The 20,511-nt window shown below is 48.0% G+C and overlaps 1 protein-coding gene across 13 annotated transcripts in view; it reads right to left on the bottom strand.

Moving 5' to 3' along the window:
• EFCAB6 (EF-hand calcium binding domain 6) overlaps positions 1 to 20,511 on the bottom strand; it is a 218,053-nt gene that overhangs the window by 108,842 nt on the left and 88,700 nt on the right. For 10 of the 13 annotated variants that reach the window (XR_016020436.1, XM_088796050.1, XM_074326517.2 and 7 more), the window contains 6 exons: positions 17,696 to 17,863; positions 15,907 to 15,945; positions 14,826 to 14,885; positions 14,572 to 14,732; positions 7,517 to 7,687; positions 5,767 to 5,935 (listed from right to left, as the gene is read on the bottom strand). Coding sequence is in view for 12 of the 13 variants with exons in the window: in XM_088796050.1 (XP_088652176.1) it covers positions 5,767 to 5,935; positions 7,517 to 7,687; positions 14,572 to 14,732; positions 14,826 to 14,885; positions 15,907 to 15,945; positions 17,696 to 17,863 (768 nt within the window). In the remaining variant the exon portion in view is untranslated. The remainder of the gene's footprint in view (positions 1 to 5,766; positions 5,936 to 7,516; positions 7,688 to 14,571; positions 14,733 to 14,825; positions 14,886 to 15,906; positions 15,946 to 17,695; positions 17,864 to 20,511) is intronic. The other 3 variants (XM_088796049.1, XM_019715052.3, XM_088796054.1) reach the window with 2 other exon arrangements.

Below are 20,511 nucleotides of genomic sequence, written 5' to 3'. Positions count from 1 at the left end.
ATTGCATACCCACAGCCAAAATGATAGGAAGATAGTGGGGCATTGTTATTAAAATTCAGGTCCCTGTCCCAAAGCTCTGAGACACATGCAAGCTTGATGCCATAGATTATACCCACCCGTATTCTACCAGTCAGCCCGTATCCCACCAGTCGGCCCGTGTTCCACCAGTCAGCCCGTATCCCACCAGCCAGCCCGTATCCCACCAGCCAGCCTGTATTCCACCCAGTCAGCCCGTATCCCACCAGCCAGCCCGTATCCCACCAGCCAGCCCGTATCCCACCCAGTCAGCCCGTATCCCACCCAGTCAGCCCGTATCCCACCAGCCAGCCCGTATCCCACCCAGTCAGCCCGTATCCCACCCAGTCAGCCTGTATTCCACCCAGTCAGCCCGTATCCCACCAGCCAGCCCGTATCCCACCAGCCAGCCCGTATCCCACCAGCCAGCCCGTATTCCACCCAGTCAGCCCGTATCCCACCAGCCAGCCCGTAATCCACCCAGTCAGCCCGTATCCCACCAGCCAGCCCGTATTCCACCCGCCGGCCCGTATTCCACCAGTCGGCCCGTATCCCACCAGTCAGCCCGTATCCCACCAACCAGCCCGTATCCCACCAGCCAGCCCGTATTCCACCCAGTCAGCCCGTATCCCACCAGCTAGCCCGTATTCCACCCGCCGGCCCGTATTCCACCAGTCAGCCCGTATCCCACCAGCCAGCCCGTATTCCACCAGCCAGCCCATATTCCACCAGCCGGCCCGTATTCCACCAGCCAGCCCGTATCCCACCAGCCAGCCCGTATCCCACCAGTCGGCCCGTATCCCACCAGTCGGCCCGTATTCCACCAGTCGGCCCATATCCCACCAGTCAGCCCATATCCCACCAGCCAGCCCGTATCCCACCAGTCGGCCCGTATTCCACCAGCCAGCCCGTATTCCACCAGTCAGCCCGTATTCCACCAGTCAGCCCGTATCCCACCAGTCGGCCCGTATTCCACCCAGCCGGCCCGTATTCCACCAACCGGCCCGTATCCCACCAGCCGGCCCATATTCCACCAGCCGGCCCGTATCCCACCAGCCAGCCCGTATCCCACCAGTCGGCCCGTATCCCACCAGTCGGCCCGTATTCCACCAGTCGGCCCATATCCCACCAGTCAGCCCATATCCCACCAGCCAGCCCGTATCCCACCAGTCGGCCCGTATTCCACCAGTCGGCCCATATCCCACCAGTCAGCCCATATCCCACCAGCCGGCCCGTATCCCACCAGTCGGCCCGTATTCCACCAGCCAGCCCGTATTCCACCAGTCAGCCCGTATCCCACCAGTCGGCCCGTATTCCACCCAGCCGGCCCGTATTCCACCAACCGGCCCGTATCCCACCAGCCGGCCCGTATCCCACCAGCCGGCCCATATTCCACCAGCCGGCCCGTATCCCACCCAGTCAGCCCGTATCCCACCAGTCGGCCCGTATTCCACCCAGCCGGCCCGTATTCCACCAACCGGCCCGTATCCCACCAGCCGGCCCGTATCCCACCAGCCGGCCCATATTCCACCAGCCAGCCCGTATCCCACCAGTCGGCCCGTATTCCACCAGTCGGCCCATATCCCACCAGTCAGCCCATATCCCACCAGCCAGCCCGTATCCCACCAGTCGGCCCGTATTCCACCAGTCGGCCCATATCCCACCAGCCAGCCCGTATCCCACCAGCCGGCCCATATTCCACCAGCCAGCCCGTATCCCACCAGCCAGCCCGTATTCAACCCAGCCAGACCGTATTCCACCCACTCAGCTCATGTTACACCCAGTCAGCCCGTATCCCACCAGCCAGCCCATATCCACCCGCCAGCCCATAGTCCACCAGCCAGCCCGTAGTCCACCCACTCAGCCCATATTCCACCCAACAGGTGTCTGAGGCTGCTAACAGACCAGCATGGATTCAAATCCAAGCATCTGAATGGCTTCCCAGCTAAACAGCACTGACTCACTATCTTACCTCCTGAGCTTTGGTCTCCTCATCTGTGACGGGCACACCATCATCTACACCTCTCGGGGTTTCTGTGAGGGTTAGAACTAGCAGATGTAAAGCACTTCCACAGTCCTGACCAAACAGTACCTGTGGTGCTACCGTCGCCACTGTCAGGGATGGTTGTCGGCACCACTGCAGTTATTACTACTGAAGTATTGCCACACAGTTACTATTACTGCAGTATTGCCACACAGTTACTATTACTGCAGTATTGCCACACAGTTACTATTACTGCAGTATTGCCACACAGTTACTATTACTGCAGTATTGCCACACAGTTACTATTACTGCAGTATTGCCACACAGTTACTATTACTGCAGTATTGCCACACAGTTATTATTACTGCAGTATTGCCACACAGTTATTATTACTGCAGTATTGCCACACAGTTACTATTACTGCAGTATTGCCACACAGTTATTATTACTGCAGTATTACCATACAGAATTGTTATGACTCGTTGATACTTAAAGCTCTCTAGAGGAGTCGATTCCAAAGGTTCCCTTGACACGGAAGTTCAATATTCCCAAGCCTTTAACATCGGGCCGTTCCACATTGTGTCGAACCTAAATTACTTCATTCTACAGAATGAGCCTGTGTTTTTCTAGCTCTGGCTTCACTGGTCATAAAATCACCCTGACCTATAAACAATCTCTTCAATTAATGGTGAAAATTTACATTTGCATAATGCTTTGAAGTTATCAGCTTAGGAAGTTCAATCCTAGGTCCCTGGCAGACTATTCAGAATCTCCCCACGGCTGTCCCTCTTCAAGCTCAACACTTGGTCACAGCGGGACGTTTCCCAAAGGTCACCAGGAGCGAAACCACTGGACAATGTGCTTAATTGGATTCACAGAAAATTGGTCATTAGTTTCCGTGTCAAAACAACAGACTTTTCTCCCTGCGTATGGGCCCTGTCCCTTCATGGTTCCCATCCCCCTTACCCTCACCATGGGCACATCTCCAGGAAGCCAGAACATGGGGGGAGGCAGAGGCACGTGGGTTCCGCCCGAAGGAAGCAGCAGAACAACACAATAATTAGGTTGGTGCAAAAGTAATTGTGGTTTATAATGTTAAAAACGTTGCAAAAACCGCCACTACTTTTGTACCAACCTAATAGGTGCCCTCGAGGTCAGCTGGGATGCAGAGAAACTGGTGTGGGGGGGGCGGGGACAGGAGAGGCGACCGGGAGAGTTTGGGGCGTTGCCACGGATAGATGTGGGGAGCAGCTTTGCGGCTAGGAATGCCGAGGAGTTTCATAGTGTCTGTCCCCACCCTCAGGTGCACCCACTCAGGGCCCCAGGGGTGGGGTTCTCGTCGCTCTTCACGTTCATCCACTCATCCCACAAACGCCGTGGGACCCTGCCGTGCGCCAACACCTGGGACGCGTCACTGTCCAAACGGGACAAAAACGTCTGCCGTGGAGCATCGGTGTACACGGGAGAAGACAGGCAAACCAGCAGAACAAAGAAACAAACGAAAGGTTCTTGGTGCGGCAGAGACGCCTGCCATAGTGATGACGCCGTGAAGAGTAGAGTGAAGGAGACTGGGGTGAGGCAGGCGGCATTGGCCTGGCAATGTCAGGGTTGCTCCGCCTCATGGCGGAAGTGCAGCTGGACAGAGGCTTGCAGGAGGTGAGGGGGATGCCGTACAGGTCGCAGGGGAACAGCATTCCAGGTGGAGGGGACAGCAGGGCAAAGCCGGGAGCAGGAGGCAGGGGTGGCTGGAGGGCGCTGAGCTGGGGGAAGGTGGTCAGGCCGAAGGCAGAGCGGTGCTGAGTGGTTGGGTCACGCGGGGCCCTCCAGCCCTCTCTAGGACTCTGGGTTTTATCTGAGTGACATGGGGGCCATCAGAGGATTCTGAGAGGGAGTGGTCCACGCTGACTGAGGCTGTGAGGGTCACTCTGGCTTCTGAGTTGAGAACACGCCCTGGTGGGGCAGAGAGAGCAGTGAGGAAGCTTCTGGAATAATCTGGCAAGAGGTGACGGTAAGAGACAGTGGGGGAGGGAGCCAACAGGCTGTGCTGATGACTGGATGTGGGTTGAGAGAAAGAGGAGAGTCAGGAAAGACTCCAAGATTTTAGCCCTGAGCATCTGGAAGAAGAGGTCGCCCCTGACTGAGCAGAGAGAGGCTTTGGTGAGAATCTGGGCACCTCTGAGATGCCCACACGAAGAAGTCGAGTAGGCAGGTGGGCACCTGACATTGGAGGTTCAGGAGAGTCCTCTGGGATGTGAACTAGAGGTGTGAGCGGGGGGACACTGCCTTGTGAGTGGCAGATCAGGCCGTAAGATGGAAGAACCGGCAGCTGAGCTCATGGACCGGAAGTTGTTCTCAGGGGAGAAGAGGTAAGAAGCTGCCGTCGGAGTCAGTGGTCACGGGTCTTAGTCCCAGCTTTGCCACCACCTCCTGCCCAAGGTGGCCGCTTTGCCTCTCTGAAAAATTGGAGGCAGACGAGTTGATTCTTGGTTTCCTATGAACCTATGAACAGACTCTATAAATCAAGACCAATGAGCATCAAGATCGCTTGAAGCCACTGCGCTTGTGGCGACTGGTGCCAGGCGAACTGGGCGGCAAGAGAATCTAGGACCTAGAACCTAGAATCTACGACAAGGAGCCCTGGGAGAGTTAAAGGATTTGCCCCCATTTGCCACCATTCATTGCACTGAAATTGCTCTCGTCAGAATTATCAATGACTAATTACCAGCCACCTGGTCCCCCAAACCAGACATGTAGGAACCACCCTTGACTCTTCCCTCTTCCTTATCCGTTGCCCCTTATTCTAAGTATTGCTTGAATCGATCCTCCTCACCGTGCCCCCACATGCTCACACAACGGCAGGCCCTCCACATCTCGTAATGTCTGGGGAGGGAGGAGGTCCGGACTGTCTCAACAGCCATCGAACCCCATCTCTGCGCCTCGAGCCCCACTTCCTCCTCCATCCATCCTCTATGATGCTCAGGAAGGTTGGAAATAAGATATGTAAAGAGACTATTACAGCACCTGGCATGGGGGCGGGCTCTAGATAAATGGGAGCTACTAAGATAATTATTCTCTTCTTGGAAATATATTTCAGTCCCTTCTAAATTTGTTCACACGGACACTGCTGCATATTAGCTAAAATGCTTTCCTCAACAATAGCTGAAGATGATTAGCGAGAAAGATCATAACAGGAATTTTAAGCAATCATTTAATTTCTGAGAAGTCTATGCAGAACCCTTCAAACTGAGTCCTTTCTGGCAGAGCCTCGCCAGTTCCCATCAGCACATGCAAATCAGAACTCTGAGCTTCCCATTTTTACTGCCAGATTGTTTTTCATTTTCTGGAGGAACAAACCACAGCCCTGTTATCACGGCATCGAGGGATCGCCTCGCTGGCAGGGAGGAGATCTCAGCAGCTTCATTCCTGCCCCTATTCTGCCCCACGAGGCACGACGCACAAAGCCAGATACTCTGTGGATGGGCAAACAACGTATCAGTGAACGCTCAGGTTAGAAAGTTGAGCTATCAAAAACCAGCCATCTCCATATCAAAAGCATTCTCTGAAGAAAGTTGCCAAAGACATATTTGGCCTAAAGAATCCATTCAAAGTGTTAGAAGATACCTAGAAATAGATCTGCTTTGTCCTGGAATAACCCCTTACTGAAAACCTAACGCCTCTCCTTTAAAGCACGAGAGTATAATACCATAAAACCACCGAACTTCCTCAGGAGAGAAAGAAACGCAGACATAGAGAACCCATCCTCCTACCTTCCTGAAGTCGTGCGCTTTAATTTTGCCATTAAGTTCCCTGCTGAAGTCAAGGAATCGCTTTTTGAGCGCGGAGTCCTGTTGCTGTATACAGTTTCTGAGTTCTTCCATAACTTCGTCCTTGGTGAAATTCTTGGTCACGGTGCTTTCAGCCTCAGTGGACACAGTTCTAGAATCACAAGCAGGCGTTTAGAACCAGCACGGTGCTTCCTGTGGACCTCCCCCATTTTCAATTCAGCCCACGAGAACAAGGAGGTTCACCAGCCCCTTATCACAAACGAGCAAACCAATGCTCAGACAGGTGCAGTGACCTGGGCATTTCTCACCGGCCTGGGCGTGCCGGTGCTGGAGCCAGAGCCGGGACTGGAGGCCAGCAGCACCGTGTCCAGTAATGCATGTGGTGGCAGGCTGGGGTGGGGGCTGCAGAACACTGTCAACCCTGTGCTAAGATGCTCAACTGTGTGCTGAGCTGGCTGAATGTGGCGTGTGACTGGGCAGGCACGGCTAAAAAAGGATACTTTGGTGATCTGGGAAAATTAACAGTCAGAGCCCATTACAAAGGTTTAAATTCAATTGGCTATTTAGGGGAAACCAGATCACAACTGTCATCAAACGTCCACGGGAAGGAAGGGAAGGCCACAGCTCTTCCAAGCTGGTTTACAAAATCAACTTGATGTGTAAAATACAGATTCTACGTGATGTGCTGCGTGTGAGTGTGAGAGTGTATGTGGTATTGGAGAATAATTATTTCTTCAGCTCTGCAGACGGCTCTTGGGCCCTGTTTGGGGTGGGGGTGGGGGCAGCCAGGAGAGAACCATGGAGAATTAACTACCCTTTCCTGCTGTCAGCTTTTAAGGGCTCTCCAGGAATGACCACATTTTATGAAATGCTCAATTGCCATTACTTCTTTCACTGGTTTTAGGAGGCAGACATATCTCATCACTGAATATTTAACCTTTCTCTTAAAATACCATCTTTCTACCCATTTATAAAGCAGCTACTAGTGAAATGCCCAGATATTCAAATTTCTTTAGCATAGCATTAAACTATCCCCATTGCTCTATACTTAAGAACTTTTTTAAAATGGATATGATAAAGTCTGCTGAATATGTCCATGTTTTACCTTTCCTTATGGATTTATTATAAGCTATGAAAAAGCAAGTTAAACTAATATCTTCTCATTAGATTAAACTTGCATTTTTCAAAGTGAAGAAGGGCTAGAATATTCACCAGTCCAATTTTTAATAGATTTCCTAAGTATGTTTTATTGTTACAATTCAATTTGGCAATCATTTTAATAATTCTATCATCATGTTAGAAAATGTTAACAGGTTGAAGGGGTGTATTTTGCAATAAATATTAAACGGTGGTAAGGTAGCTAAGTTTCTGGGGGGAAAAATGGGTGTGAATGCAGACGTGTAACAGCTGAGGGCAGACAGGTTCTCTGGAGTGGACGGTCCTGACTCCTGGATGCAGGATGGCCATTACATTTGTGGCTTACCTGAGGCAAGTCCCCAAACCTCTCAGACCTCAGCATTTTCGTGTCTAGAATTAACAGGTCAGTTCAGGAATTCCTACGGTCTCTGATTGGTTTAAAATTCCCTGACTCTAATCACTATACTGATAGTTTGCCATCGTTCTTATTTAAATAATAAAATATTAATACACCCATTTAGGCAACAAATATTTACTGCCTTTGCACAACAGGCGCTGTGATTTTCCTATGTGCTTCCATTTGCTTTTATTTTACCTCTCGGCAAGGGCCGGCTGCTGCTCCTCTTTCCGGCAACGTTCACTTAACGGCTCATCCTTCGGAGCGATAACTGGGAAGACGGTGGGTGGCCCATGGACTCCTAAGCCTGCCAAAAGGTTCTTGTAGAGGATTCTTCCTGAAGCAACATCCTGAAACTTACTGCAAAGTCTGAATTTTAAAAATAATCAGAACACACCCATTAGAATAGCTGAAATTTGAAAAGACAGACCCTCCAGAGTGCCAGCGAGGATGTGGGTAACTACGATTCTCACCCACTGCTGGTGGGGTGTAAAATGAGGCAGCCATTTTGGAAAGACGGTCTGGCAATTGAATATACACTCACCATAGGAGTCACCTGTCCCACCCCTAGGCATTTACCCAAGAGGAGTAAAATGTACGGCAACACAAAAACTTGTGCAATATGGACAGCAATATTTGCAATAGTCCCAAACTGGAAACAAGCTAAATGTCCATTAACCAATGAATGGATCCACAAGGTGTGGGAAGACCATTCAACAGACTACTACTCAGTAGTGAAAATGAACCAATTGTGAATACATATGACACCACGAATGAATCTCAAAATCATTGTGCTTGGTGACTAAAACCTGACCAAAAAAACACACCCAACAACATTGTGTGTGCTTTCATTTATGTAAAATCCTAGAAAATGCTAAGTAATCTGTCATGATAGCCGATGTCTAGCGGGTGGGGTGAATTGCAAAAGGGCACAAGGAAGCTTTGGGGGTGATGGAAATGCTGATGCTGTGACTGACAGCTTGTGATGGTCTCATGGATGTATACATACGATGGCTTTCCTCAGATAGTATCATCGAACTATGTGCAGTTTATTATTTGTAAAGAATACTGCAATCAAGCTTTAACACATGCAAAAAAGAAAACATTTTACTCCGAAATTGTGGTAAGGAATGTTGGAAGTACTTATGAGTATACTGGAATTTTGGCATACGCAAGTATTTTAGAAAATGTAGGAAACCACTTATGTGGCAGGATCTATTTCTTCTTCACCGTTTTTTGTGTTAATATTTTCCTAATCATAAAAGTTGTACATGTTCCCTGTTGCAAACTTGGTAAAGCCAGAGGCCCAAAAGAAACATTTGCTAGCATGCCCAGGCAGAGAGCATAGGAGTGACGGGCACAGCTGTGGAACCAGCATCCCGGGGCTAAACAGCAGCTATGTCTTGATGGCTGTGTGACTAAGGGCAGGTGTTCACGGGCAGTGGTCCGTGGCCCCGTCCAGGGCACCAGCCAGTCCACAGCTGTTTCCGTAAGAAGACCACGACGTCATTTGTCTCTTCTGACTGGACTCAGGCTCTTCATGTGTCTTTGGTGGACGTTTCAGAGGCTCCTGCCGTGTGAGCGCAGTCGGCTCTAACCGTTGATGGAACGTGTGCTCGTCCAGGCTGTGCTCGCTAATATTTCCTCAGGCTGTAGAAACGCTTAGGGCATAAATGAGGGGCAAGAGTGGCTTTCCAGAGATGAACTCAGGTTCTTGACACGACTTTACTAGCTCGTGACTCGTGGCCGTTGGTTATACCTGCTATAATTTCCGTCACCTCATTATCACCCAACAAAGCCTTATTTTGAAATCCCAACGTTTTCCCCAAGGCAACAGCAAAACACAACAATTTCTAAGGCAGTAAATAATGGCAGATATACTCCATACAGCAAATACTCTTGAGGTCCTCCATACTTTTTAAGAATAGAAAGGGGTTGAGAACCGCTGACCTGGGGCACGTTACTTACCTTTCTGTGCCCCAGTACAAAAGGCACATAATAAAAGTAGCTACACCTCAGAGTATTACTGGGAACCTCACGTCAGAGGATCCACAGAAAGCCCTTGGCCCTGGGGCTGGCCCGCCGTGTGTCTGCATGCCCAATAAACTGCAGCTGTAATAACAGTGCCACGGGAGCATGATGAAGGTTTACACACGTGCTCAGGAGTCACAGCACCAGCTCTGAAGCCACGTGTCATCAAGTACGCATGGTTATTACAACTGCTTTGATGACTACGTATGCTTCTGTGTACTAAGCGCCATGCTAAGAATTACAGCTACAACTGTGAGCTCCAACCGCGTGGAGCCAAGTGGCCAGGAAACTGGTCTTTCAGAACCAGGGAAAAGATCGCCTAAGAGCCCAGAGGCAGGACAGCTGCGGGTTTTCAAGGAACAGGAAGCAGTTCAGTCTAGGAGCTGAGAACAGCAGGAGCAGACGCAGCAAACGTGTATTGAGAACACAGCGAGGCCTGGGTGCTTGGTGAAAGGCTTTATGTCCATCTGCTCATTTGATCCCTACCACAACTCTCGTAAGTAATATTTGAATGAGGAAAGAGAGGCTCAGAGAGGTGCAAGAAGGTGTTGCCCAGGTTCTCAGCTGGTTCAGGGCCGAGCTGGGAGCGAACAAACAGGCCGTGTGGATGAGGAGCCCCAGCTCTGGAGAGGGGCGAGGGTCACAAGGCGCCAGGGAAACCACGGTCTGCTGAAAGAGGCTAATGTTTTCCTAACGGCAACAGGACACCCAGGGTTTTAAGCCGGGTTTGAATGTGATCAGATTTGTAGTTGAGACAGATAAAGTTGGCTACTTCATGGATTAGAGAGGTTTCCATCTCAAATACCCAGCTGCCTGCATGACCAATACACTGGATTTCTTTCATTCATTCATCCATGTATTCACACACGCATTCCCTCGCTCGCCCTGACAGTGAGTTGGGAACTATTCTACCCCTAGGTACTGCAGCTTCAGGGGTGAAGAGACAAAGTCCCCACCCTTTACATCCGTGGTGGTGGCACAAATAAATAGACATAAATAAATAGGAAGAGCCATGAAAAATGGAGCTGGGTGACTGGTAGAGAGCAACTGCGGGGCAGGGGTAGGCGAGGTGGAGAGAGTGCAACCACTGTGGGTGGCGGTGTGTCACCAATCTCCTCTCCGAGTTAATGCGTCCAAAACGGAACTTCCCAGTTTTCACTCCTGACACTGTTCCTCTCCGAGTCCCCCCAGTCTCAAATGGCAATCCTGAGCACAGTCCCCACGTGCTGGAGCCAGAAACCTAGACTCCCCCTCGGTCCCTTCTCACCCCACTCCAGTCACGCCCTGGCGAGTCCGGCCAGCTGTACTCCAAGGGTATCCTGAGTCTCCAGGTATGTTCGTGATATGCACCCTAGAAGAACTACAGAGACAAAGCGTAGCTCCATTTGAGGGAGAGGGGTTCTTGTTACACCAAACTGAAATCCAAAGAGGCTTAATCGTTTACGCTCCCACCGGCACACGAGACAGGGCCTAGCTCTCCACTTCCTGGCTGGCACGAAGTACTATCTTTCAACATATGTCCGCAAATTTGCATTCCTCTTATTTCAAGTGATATCTAACATATTTCTTTTTTTTTTTCTACTTAGTAAACTACATTTTAACCAAGAGATGGCAGGTTGCTTGCTCAGAGCCTTTGGCAGGCTGAAGCATCTCACTAGGATTCACTCCTATTGTTTTCATGATATCCGGTCTTAGGATGACTTCCTTATGCCAGGGATGCTGTTTTAAACGTGTGGTGGTGAGAAAAAGGCTTTTGCTTTTTACAAATATACGTAAGAAAAGAGGAGTTGCTATCACAAGGCTAAAATGTACTGAGAACATGAATGACTGCAGCTTGGGCACCACCTTCCTTTTTATGGACGAGGAAGCAGAGATCCCGCGAGGCTGGCCTCTCCAGCCCCTTGCAAGCTGCTCCAAACCTTCAACAATTTGCAACTCCTGTCCCACCCTCAGCCTCCCCTCTCAGCGGATTGAGAAAACAGGAACAGAACTTAGAGGGTGACACCCTTTGTCAGCCCTTCCCTGCCCCTCTTCCCAACCTGGCTCCCCATCTGCTTTCTCTCTCCAGATTCGTGGCTTCAGTCTCTGCCTTTACATTAACTTCTAACCTCCCACCTACAAGCATGTGCGAACATGTCTACCACACACGCCAACCTGGCTCAGCACTGTGTTCCCACGCCCCTTGCAAACATCGCTGGCACATGCTGGGTCCACCTTGCCCCTCCCAGCCCCACCTGGTCCTGCTCGCCCCACTTACATCCTCTGTGACCTCTGACCTCCTCCTGTTCCCGGAGACCTTCCCCTCCCTTAGGTTCCAGCACCGCTGTTCTGTCGCGTGGCCCTGAGCTTTTCAGCCTCCCCTGCCGGCTGCCCCAGCCAGGTCACTGGTTATTCTGCCAGGTCCTACCCACAGACGGGCCTCTCATCTCAGACGGTCTACCATCTGCCCCAAGATAAATGGAACAAATGAACAAACTGTGGCGATAATGAGGACCCCGGAGTCGCAGCTCAGCTCAGACTCCTCTCTGGGCCCCACGTCCTCCTAGTCTCCTTCCGGCGTCCTCCCCACCATTTGCTTATTCCTTCTGTTTCCTACCTGGCCAGTGGTGCTGCATCTCACCCGACTGCTCCAGCAGCCCTGGCTGGGCCTCCTTTCCCTCTTCTCCCATCGCTCTCCAAGTCCAGAGGCAACAAATCTTGTCCTTCTACTGTCACAAGCATCCACCCCTCTGACTCTACGTCATCGTTTCAAGCACCTGTGCTTCTCCTCTCACCCTATTACAGTCCGTTCTCCTCACTAGAGCCAGAGTGATCTTTATAAAGTGCAAATTGGAACTTGTCCCCATCACCATGTGAGGCCACCTCCAGGCTCCGGTTGCTCCTCAAACACAACTGTGCCTCAGAGCCAGTGGGGACTTTAACACAATGGTGCCCGGCCCGGCCAGTGGCCGGGGCGCGGGCACTGGGATCTTCAGATGCTGGCGCAGACCTGTCTGCCCGATGAATCCAGCCCCCCAGCATGGCACAGTTATTCTTGCCTGCTCCAGTCTGTCCCTCGGCTCGTCCCCCTACGGATCCTCCCCTAGAAAACTCCCTGCCCAAGGCTCCCCAATATGCCACGTGCCCCTAGCCCTCTGGGCTCTTCCCTGCTATGGCCTGTCCAGAAACGCCCTTCCCTTATTCTCCAGATTGAAGCATCACAGGCTCTGGAGTTCTGCGCCTGGCCCTGCCCACCCGCGGGGAGTGCGTGCTCCTGCTCCTGCCCCCCCTTCCCAGCACTGTGCTCGCTCCACGGCTTCCAGGCCAGGCCGGCTGCCTGCCTCTCTTTCCCCCCTCAATACACGGCCCTGGAGATTAAGGGACGTGTGTAGAGCTAGCACAGCTCAGTGGGATGGGACGCAGTAGGCCTCCCTAATACTGAGGGGAAGCCCAAGGGAAGGAGAAGTGAGCTGCCCATCAGTCCTGGGGCCCCGCCCTTCAACCGCACACTGTGGAGGCCAACACGGCCAGAGCCCCTGCAGATGCGGATGGCAACTGGACCTCTCGCCTCCTCCCGCCCCTCTCCCCACGGCCCCAGCCCAGGCCTTGACCCCTCCCGGAGCTCCCTCCAGAGACTCTCTCTTGACTTGCTGTCACCTCTTTTTCCCCTTCCCCGTGTTTATGCCACACACTAGCACACTAATCTTTCTGAAAGCGTTGGATAAAACTGGGTAAACGGAAACGCCAGCCTCTCCTGCTTAGGAGAGCGTCTGCTTCACCTCTTCTTATAAACCCCTTCCCCCTACAAAAGCCAAACACAGGAAAAAATGGTTATGAAACATGAGTGTTCACAGGAAGGAGACACAAATGGTCAACAATGCCCAGTAGATCGGTTGTATTTCGGGCCACCTTAAATCAGTGTAACGTAAACAAAAGCAACACGACTTTTTTTTTTTTTTTTTTAAGATTTTATTGGGGAAGGGGAACAGGGCTTATTGGGGAACAGTGTGTACTTCCAGGCCTTTTTTTCCAAGTCAAGTTGTTGTCCTTTCAATCTTAGTTGTGGAGGGTGCCGTTCAGCTTCAAGTTGTTGTCCCTTCAGTCTTAGTTGTGGAGGGCGCAGCTCAGCGCCAGGTCCAGTTGCCGTTTTTCTAGTTGCAGGGGGCACAGCCCACCATTCCTTGTGGGAGTCGAACCAGCAACCTTGTGGTTGAGAGGATGCGTACCAACCAACTGAGCCATCTGGGAGGCAGCTCAGCTCAAGGTGCCGTGTTCAATCTTAGTTGCAGGGGGCAGAGCCCACCATCTCTTGCGTGACTTGAGGAGTTGAACAGGCAACCTTGTGGTTGAGAGCCCACTGGCCCATGTGGGAATCGAACCGGCAGCCTTCAGAGTTAGGAGCACGGAGCTCTAACCGCCTGAGCCACCGGGCTGGCACAAAAAGCAACACGATTTTTAACATTCCAACCAGGATTGAGAGACAAATTGGAGTAAATTTCTCCCCTGTGATTCAGCTGGATTTCCACCTAATCTCCCAGGTCACTTGCCCACATGCTGGGAAACACAAATAATCTCTAGGGTCAGGCAGCCTGCGGGGACAGCAGGGCGGTTGGGGTGACTTGGGCAGCAGCATCCCCTGAAGAATGAGGGGTTTCAAGCTGTAGATTGTCAAGGTCATCTGTAGAGAAGGAAGCCACCAGGCTCTGTGCCCCAGGTGCATGCCCCTCGATGTGGAGGGTGAGAGACACATGGCAGGACTGGCACAGGGGCCTTCACACACTGTCCTCTCCTTTCTTTCAACATCCCTGTTCCCTGCCAGCTTTGGCTCATCCACGGCAAGTGTTGAACCAAAATATAACTCACGCCACCGTTTAGAGGGCGGCTGATCACAGCCAGACACTATGGGAAGTAAAACAGTGTATTGATTATGAGCACAGGTGTCACGGAGACAGGACAGAACCCAGGCTGCCCCGCTTACTAGCCATGTGACGCATGTCTCCAGGCCTGTTTCCTCATCCATGAAAAGGAATAACAGCTCCCTTACATGGCTGTGGTGAGGGAGAGATCACGCGATCTATGCCAAACTCTTGACAAGCATCCAATGCTAGGAGGGACTCAGTAAGTAGTAGCTATTATCTATTTCACCTATGAATATAGCAAACGTGCAGAAAAAGGTTTGGAATTATAAATATAGACTTGATGAAAAACATAACATGATTTAATTTGTCACCAAAAAAACTCACTTTGATAAATGCTCCATCGTTAAAAGTGGGCAGAATATGCGCATGATTTCCTTGAAATTATTTCGATCAATGAGCCCTGTGTCTTTGAGGTCATAGGACTGTAGCATATTATAGAAAATGACAAGATTCCTAGTAATGGCGTCACGAACAATTTCTTCCACCTAACGAAAAAAAAACCCAACATATTTACCATGCGGCACATTTGTAACCTGGGGTGGTAGCCCCCTGGGACCACAGAGGGAAGTGTTACTTACTGAATCCCAAGTCGGGAGGGGAGGTGCCTTAGCGTCTGTACAGGAGGCCAGTTTTCCTGTCTAATTGGGAAAGAGAAAGTATGTCAACACAAATTACTCATAGGAGCTCTGAAGGCGACAAACATGGACTGTCAGCTTTGCTCCTAATTCACCAGTGGCTCTGAGACCTTGAGTGAGTGAGTTTGCCCTCTAACCCCCACCTGGAAATGAAGATAATAACATTGAACTTGCACTTATTAAAAAAAAAGAAAGTACATTAAACATGAACAAAATCCATCACCTAGAAATTATAACAAGATGGCATTTTTTTTTGCCTAGCAAAATGGCAAAAGTAAAAAAGGAAGCAAACTGCCAGTGTTGACAAGGAATAATATGAGACAATTTGATAATCTGCAGACTCTAGAGCAACAGTGACTTCCCCTGGGGCGGGGCTAGGGAACAGAGGCGGAAGGAACACTCACTTTTCATTGCTGCCCTTTTGCATTCTGTACTTTATCCATATGTGCTTCTTTAACACAATTAAAATAAATTTAAAAATAAAATATATATCCTTTGACCCAATAATTCCATTTCTAGAAGTTTATGCTAAAGAAATAATCATAGTGATACGAAAAAGCAGGTACTATGATATTCATTGCAGCAAAATGTATAAAAGGAAAAAAAATAAACACCTAGATTATAACACCAGGAAATAATAACTCTGTAGCTTTAAAAATTATACAGATTTTTTGTTCACATTAAGTGTTAACAACACATTAATAAATGACAACATAGACTAAAAAGGCATTAATTATATGATCTCATTTTAAAATAGATATTATATATGAAAGTATGTATCCAACTCATCAAATCACACACAGGAAATGTGTACAGTTTAAGTATATTAATTATATCTCAAAGCTGCAGAAAAAGAAGTATGTGTGTGTAGGTACATTGGCTTGGAAGAATATACAACAAAGCATAAGAGTGAGTAACAATTCCTCGATGTCAGAATTAGTCATGCTTTTTATTTTCTTCTATTGCCATATCTGCGTTTTCTAATTTTTCTCATTCACTCATTCATATTGATGCATTCACTCACCGAATCGTTTTGTGACTGAGCCTGGCACCGGGCTTTCCCCTGCGGTACAATGGGCAGAGAAAACAGAAAGGCCTCTGTCTTCATGGAGGCACAACCATGTCACCATCATGGTCAAAAGAAGTCAAAAACATGACACCGTAACTGCGACAAGTGTGTGAGGTTGTGACTGCAAGATCGGCTTCTTTCAGCGGTGTCAGTGAGGGTCCCCGGGAAGACGCTAATGCACTGAGACCTGGAGAACAGTCCGGGGAGGCAAGAGGGGAAGGGAGGAAATGCTGGCCAGCCCGAGCTGCAGCACGTGCCAAGGAGGGATGAGGGAGCCTCCAGGGCTGACAGGGGCTGGTTTTGCTAAGCAAAGATCACTCCACCTGCCACGTGGAAGGGGAGCAGATTGCTTACTTGTCTACAGTGTTGGCTTCAAAGAAAAAACATGACGTCCGAGGGGGATGTGGTCCCGGAGGTAAGGTGTCTGCGACTCTGGGAGCGGGAAGAAGAGGCGTGGAGCTGAAGGCAGAGCAGACGTGCTTTATTCACAGGCTTCATGGGCACGGCCAGGGCTTCTGTCTCATTGCCGGGCACAGCGAGACACTCTTGGGTTACAACCCGCAGCCAGCAGCAGCGTCATTTCTCAGCAGCCCACAGCGGCAGCCCTTGGGCACGGACCCATAGTCCCACTTCTCAGCAGCCCTCACACACTTTGGGCACGGCCCACATATCCCACACATCGGGCCTCATAAAATGGCCGGACCCCTTTACACACACAGAGACAAAAGTGGTGCACAGCCCAGGGGCTTACATAAGTAGATACAACAACATCTTCAGGATGGATGGCGCTTGTGCAACATTTTATCTCATGTGCCGGCGGCTCGCCAGGTCAGGGTCGGCAGATGGCGGGGGAGGCAGCCTGACCAACTCTGTTTTCCCTACAGATGGCCACGTGGAGGGTTTCTGTGATGGTTAGAGGTAATGATTCTCAAGAGCCAACGCAGGGTCTGCCCCACAGTGGAGTTCAGAAAAAGTAATTACTCATTTCTCTGTGTGAAAGGGCTCTGGGACTTTTGAATTGAAGTTCAAGAAGGACCAAATGACGTGGGTTTAAGATGTGGTTATTACCTTGCGCAGATGGGCACTCAGGAAATCATAACATTAAAATAGAAAGCTAATTTGTAGTTGCTAAAAAAAGTCTTAAACAAACATTTCAATAAGACACTGTTAATGCCTAGTGCCTGCATTATCTGAAGCCAACCTGATTTTTTTAAAGTTCATAAAATTTTTAAATGTTAATAGCTATTAAAATTACGGAAACATTTCTAATAACAAAACTGTCAAATTTTCAGTCAAAGGAACAAACACTAAAGACAAGTGTTAGTCACTAGAGGCAGCGAGCAATTATTTTTCTAAAAAGCTGAACTCACATAAAAATTCTAAAAATATTGGTGAGACCAGAAGAGCAATTCACAAACACGTCTCCCTGAGATATGGTGGCAAGAGGGGTACAGCTGAAGTGCCCAGAAAAGAAGGTACACCCTGCACAAAAAGTTGCTGTCTCAGGGATGGGTTCGCAGGAATGTCCAATATCATCCTTCCGTACGATTTAGACACTAAAAGTTAAGACCAAACAACCCTTCAACACATCCCTCTTACTTAAAAATGAAAATTAACGCAGTGAAAAGCGTGAAGTCATTTATTTACTTAAACCATATCTCACCATCATCTCTTATTTTACTAAGAATACTTCAGTTTCCTGCCATAAATAGAAAATCAAATGTGAACTTGTTATAGCACTTACTTTAGGGTCCTCTTTGAGCAGTTCAATAAACGTTTTGACATTGACCTGTCCAGTGCCCCCGGGGTCAAGCGTCTGCATTAGTTCTTTAAATTCCGAATCACTTATTTTTACGACCATGCAATTTATAATATGTCGCAATTCTTCTCCCGTTATCTGTCTATCCAGTTTCTGAGCATGAGAGTATAGAGGGAATTTTTAAAAAGAAAAAAGGAAAAAACCGCATTACATATATTTAGCATCACTTAATAAAGAGTGAGCTTTAGCTAAATAGAATTCTGATAGGAAACAAGAGTACCTTAATTGACAATCATTAGGTAACACGTGTCAACAGCAGGGGGGGTGGGGAGTGCTAGAACTTTGGTCGTACAGTTCCTACAATGCTCTCCACAGCAACATGGGCAGGAGATGGCCCCCAGGGAGGAAAGAGGCTGAGTTTTCAAGCATGGGCTGACCCACCTTCTCGGGGACAGGCTATCTACCGGCTGTCACAGCTGGCTTGAATAGCTCCTGCTGCCCCAACCCCACCTGAGAGCTATGTGGCTCAGTCACATGGGACACAAAACTTCCTGGCAATTCAATTACAACTTGCCAATTTACTAAGAATACTAATTATGCTTGTTTTCACTACCATCAACCTCATCAATTACATAAATGGACAACTACTTAGTGAGAAAAATTTCAGCCATGCCGCATAAAGAAAACATATTAATGAGCAAAATACTGAGAGGCAAACTTTTTCCCCCAGAATAAAAAATTACCAATAAGTAAATTAAATATCAAAATTGAGAGATACTGTTTACTAGAAAAACAGGGGAAATAAAGAACCCCTACCTCGTCGAGAGATATTATGAATATTAATGCGACAAAGGGGTTTATTAAGTAATAAAATAGTGTATAAATGTCAAGTATTACTTTGGGGTCCACAATCTGGAGAGGATATAGGTTCTCTTGGGGAAAATTAAGTAATTTAGAGGATATGTGTGTGCTCACTTTTGGTTTGGGGGCGATAATCAGTTTGTGTCTAAATAGGAGTCATTGGCAACTAATTTGTTGTGATTTTTCAGTAAATGTATCGCATTGTGCAACCATCACCACTATCTAATTCCAGAACATTTTCACCAAAGAAACCTTGTGTCCATTCACAGTCACTTCCCATTTCCATGCCCAGCCTAAGGCACCGAATCTATTTCCTGTCTCCGTATTTGCTTTTTTCCTGGCTATTTCATATAAATAAAATATCATATATGCATCTGTATATATGTTCCACCTGGCTTCTATCACTTAATACAATGCTTCTGAGGTTCATCTATGATGTAGCACGGATCAGTATTTTGCTCCTTTTTATTTCTGTTACTAAGTCCACTGTACCGATATGCACACCTTTTTAAAATAATTTTTTTTTTAGGTTTCAATTACAGTTGACATATTAGTATTGTATTAGTTTCAGGTGTACAACATAGTGATTAGACATTTATGAGTATATAACTTATGAAGTGATCACCTCAATAAATCTTACCCACTGGACACCATCCGTAGTTATTACAATATTATTGGCTACATTCCCTATACTGTATTGTAGTTGACTATTTCGTAACTACCAACTTGTACTTCTTAAACGCTTCACCTTTTTCACCCCCCCTCCAACCCCCCCTCCCATCTGGCAGCCATCAAAATGTTCTCTGTATGTATGAGTCTGTTTCTGTTTTATTTTGGTTTTTGGGTTCCACGTATAAATGAAATCATCTGGCATTTCTCTTTCTCTGTCTGACTCACATCACTCAGCACAATACCCTCTACATTCATCCATGTTGTTGTGGATGACAAGATTTCCTTTTTTTTCTTTTTATGGGCGGTGCCCCACTTTATCTTGAGACAAGTTGAACATTTGGATTGTTTCCAATTTGGAAATTATGAGTAATTGTTGTGAACATTTGCGTGCGTGCGCGCGCACACACACACACACACACACACACATCTTTGTGTGGATATTATGTTTTTATTTCTCTTGGGCAGATACCTAGTAACCACTGGGTCATATGGTAAATTTCTGTTTACCGTGTTGTTTTCTGCATGGCGGCACCATTTTACGTTTCCACCAGCACCGTGGCAGAGGTCCATTGCCACATCCTCACCAACACTTATTATCGTCCAGGTGGGTTGATTATAGCCATGTATAATCGATTGTGAACTGGTAGCTCATTGTGGTTTTGATTTGCATTTCCCTAATGTCTAATGATTTTGAGCATCTTTTCATGTGCTCATTGGCCATTTGTATATCTTCTTTGGTAAATTATCTATTAAAATCTTTTGCCTACTTTTTAAATTGGATTGTCTTCTTATTGAGTTCTAAGAGTTCTTATCTAGTCTATATCCAGATCCTTTCCCAGATATATAATTTACATATATTGTCTCCTAGTCTGTGGCCTGTTTTTTCACTTTCTTAATGATTTCTTCTGAAGCACAGAAGTTTTTAATTTTGATGTCAAATTTATTGATTTTTTTTTCTTTTATGGATCATGCTTTTAGTGTCATATCTAAGAAATCTTTGCCTAACAAAAGGTCACAAAGATTTACACATATGTCTTCTAAGAGTCTAGGGTCCATTATTAGTTAATTTTGGTGTATGGTGTATGGTAATTCATCTTTTTGCATGTGGATATCTAATTGTCTCAGCACCATTTGTTGAAAAGATGATCCTTTCCCCCACTGAATTTGTCAAAAATTAGTTGACCATAGTGTTAAGGATTTATTTCTGTACTCAGTTATGTCCCATTTATCAATATGCCAGTACCAAACTGTCTTGATTACTGTAGCTT

The sequence above is a fragment of the Rhinolophus sinicus genome, chromosome 1 (genome assembly GCF_057876585.1).
Source record: "Rhinolophus sinicus isolate RSI-liver-muscle chromosome 1, RSI-T2T, whole genome shotgun sequence".
NCBI classification, from domain to species: domain Eukaryota; kingdom Metazoa; phylum Chordata; class Mammalia; order Chiroptera; family Rhinolophidae; genus Rhinolophus; species Rhinolophus sinicus.
The sequence above is the reverse complement of the archived record's forward strand: the minus strand, read 5'-3'. Positions and strand labels throughout refer to the sequence as shown.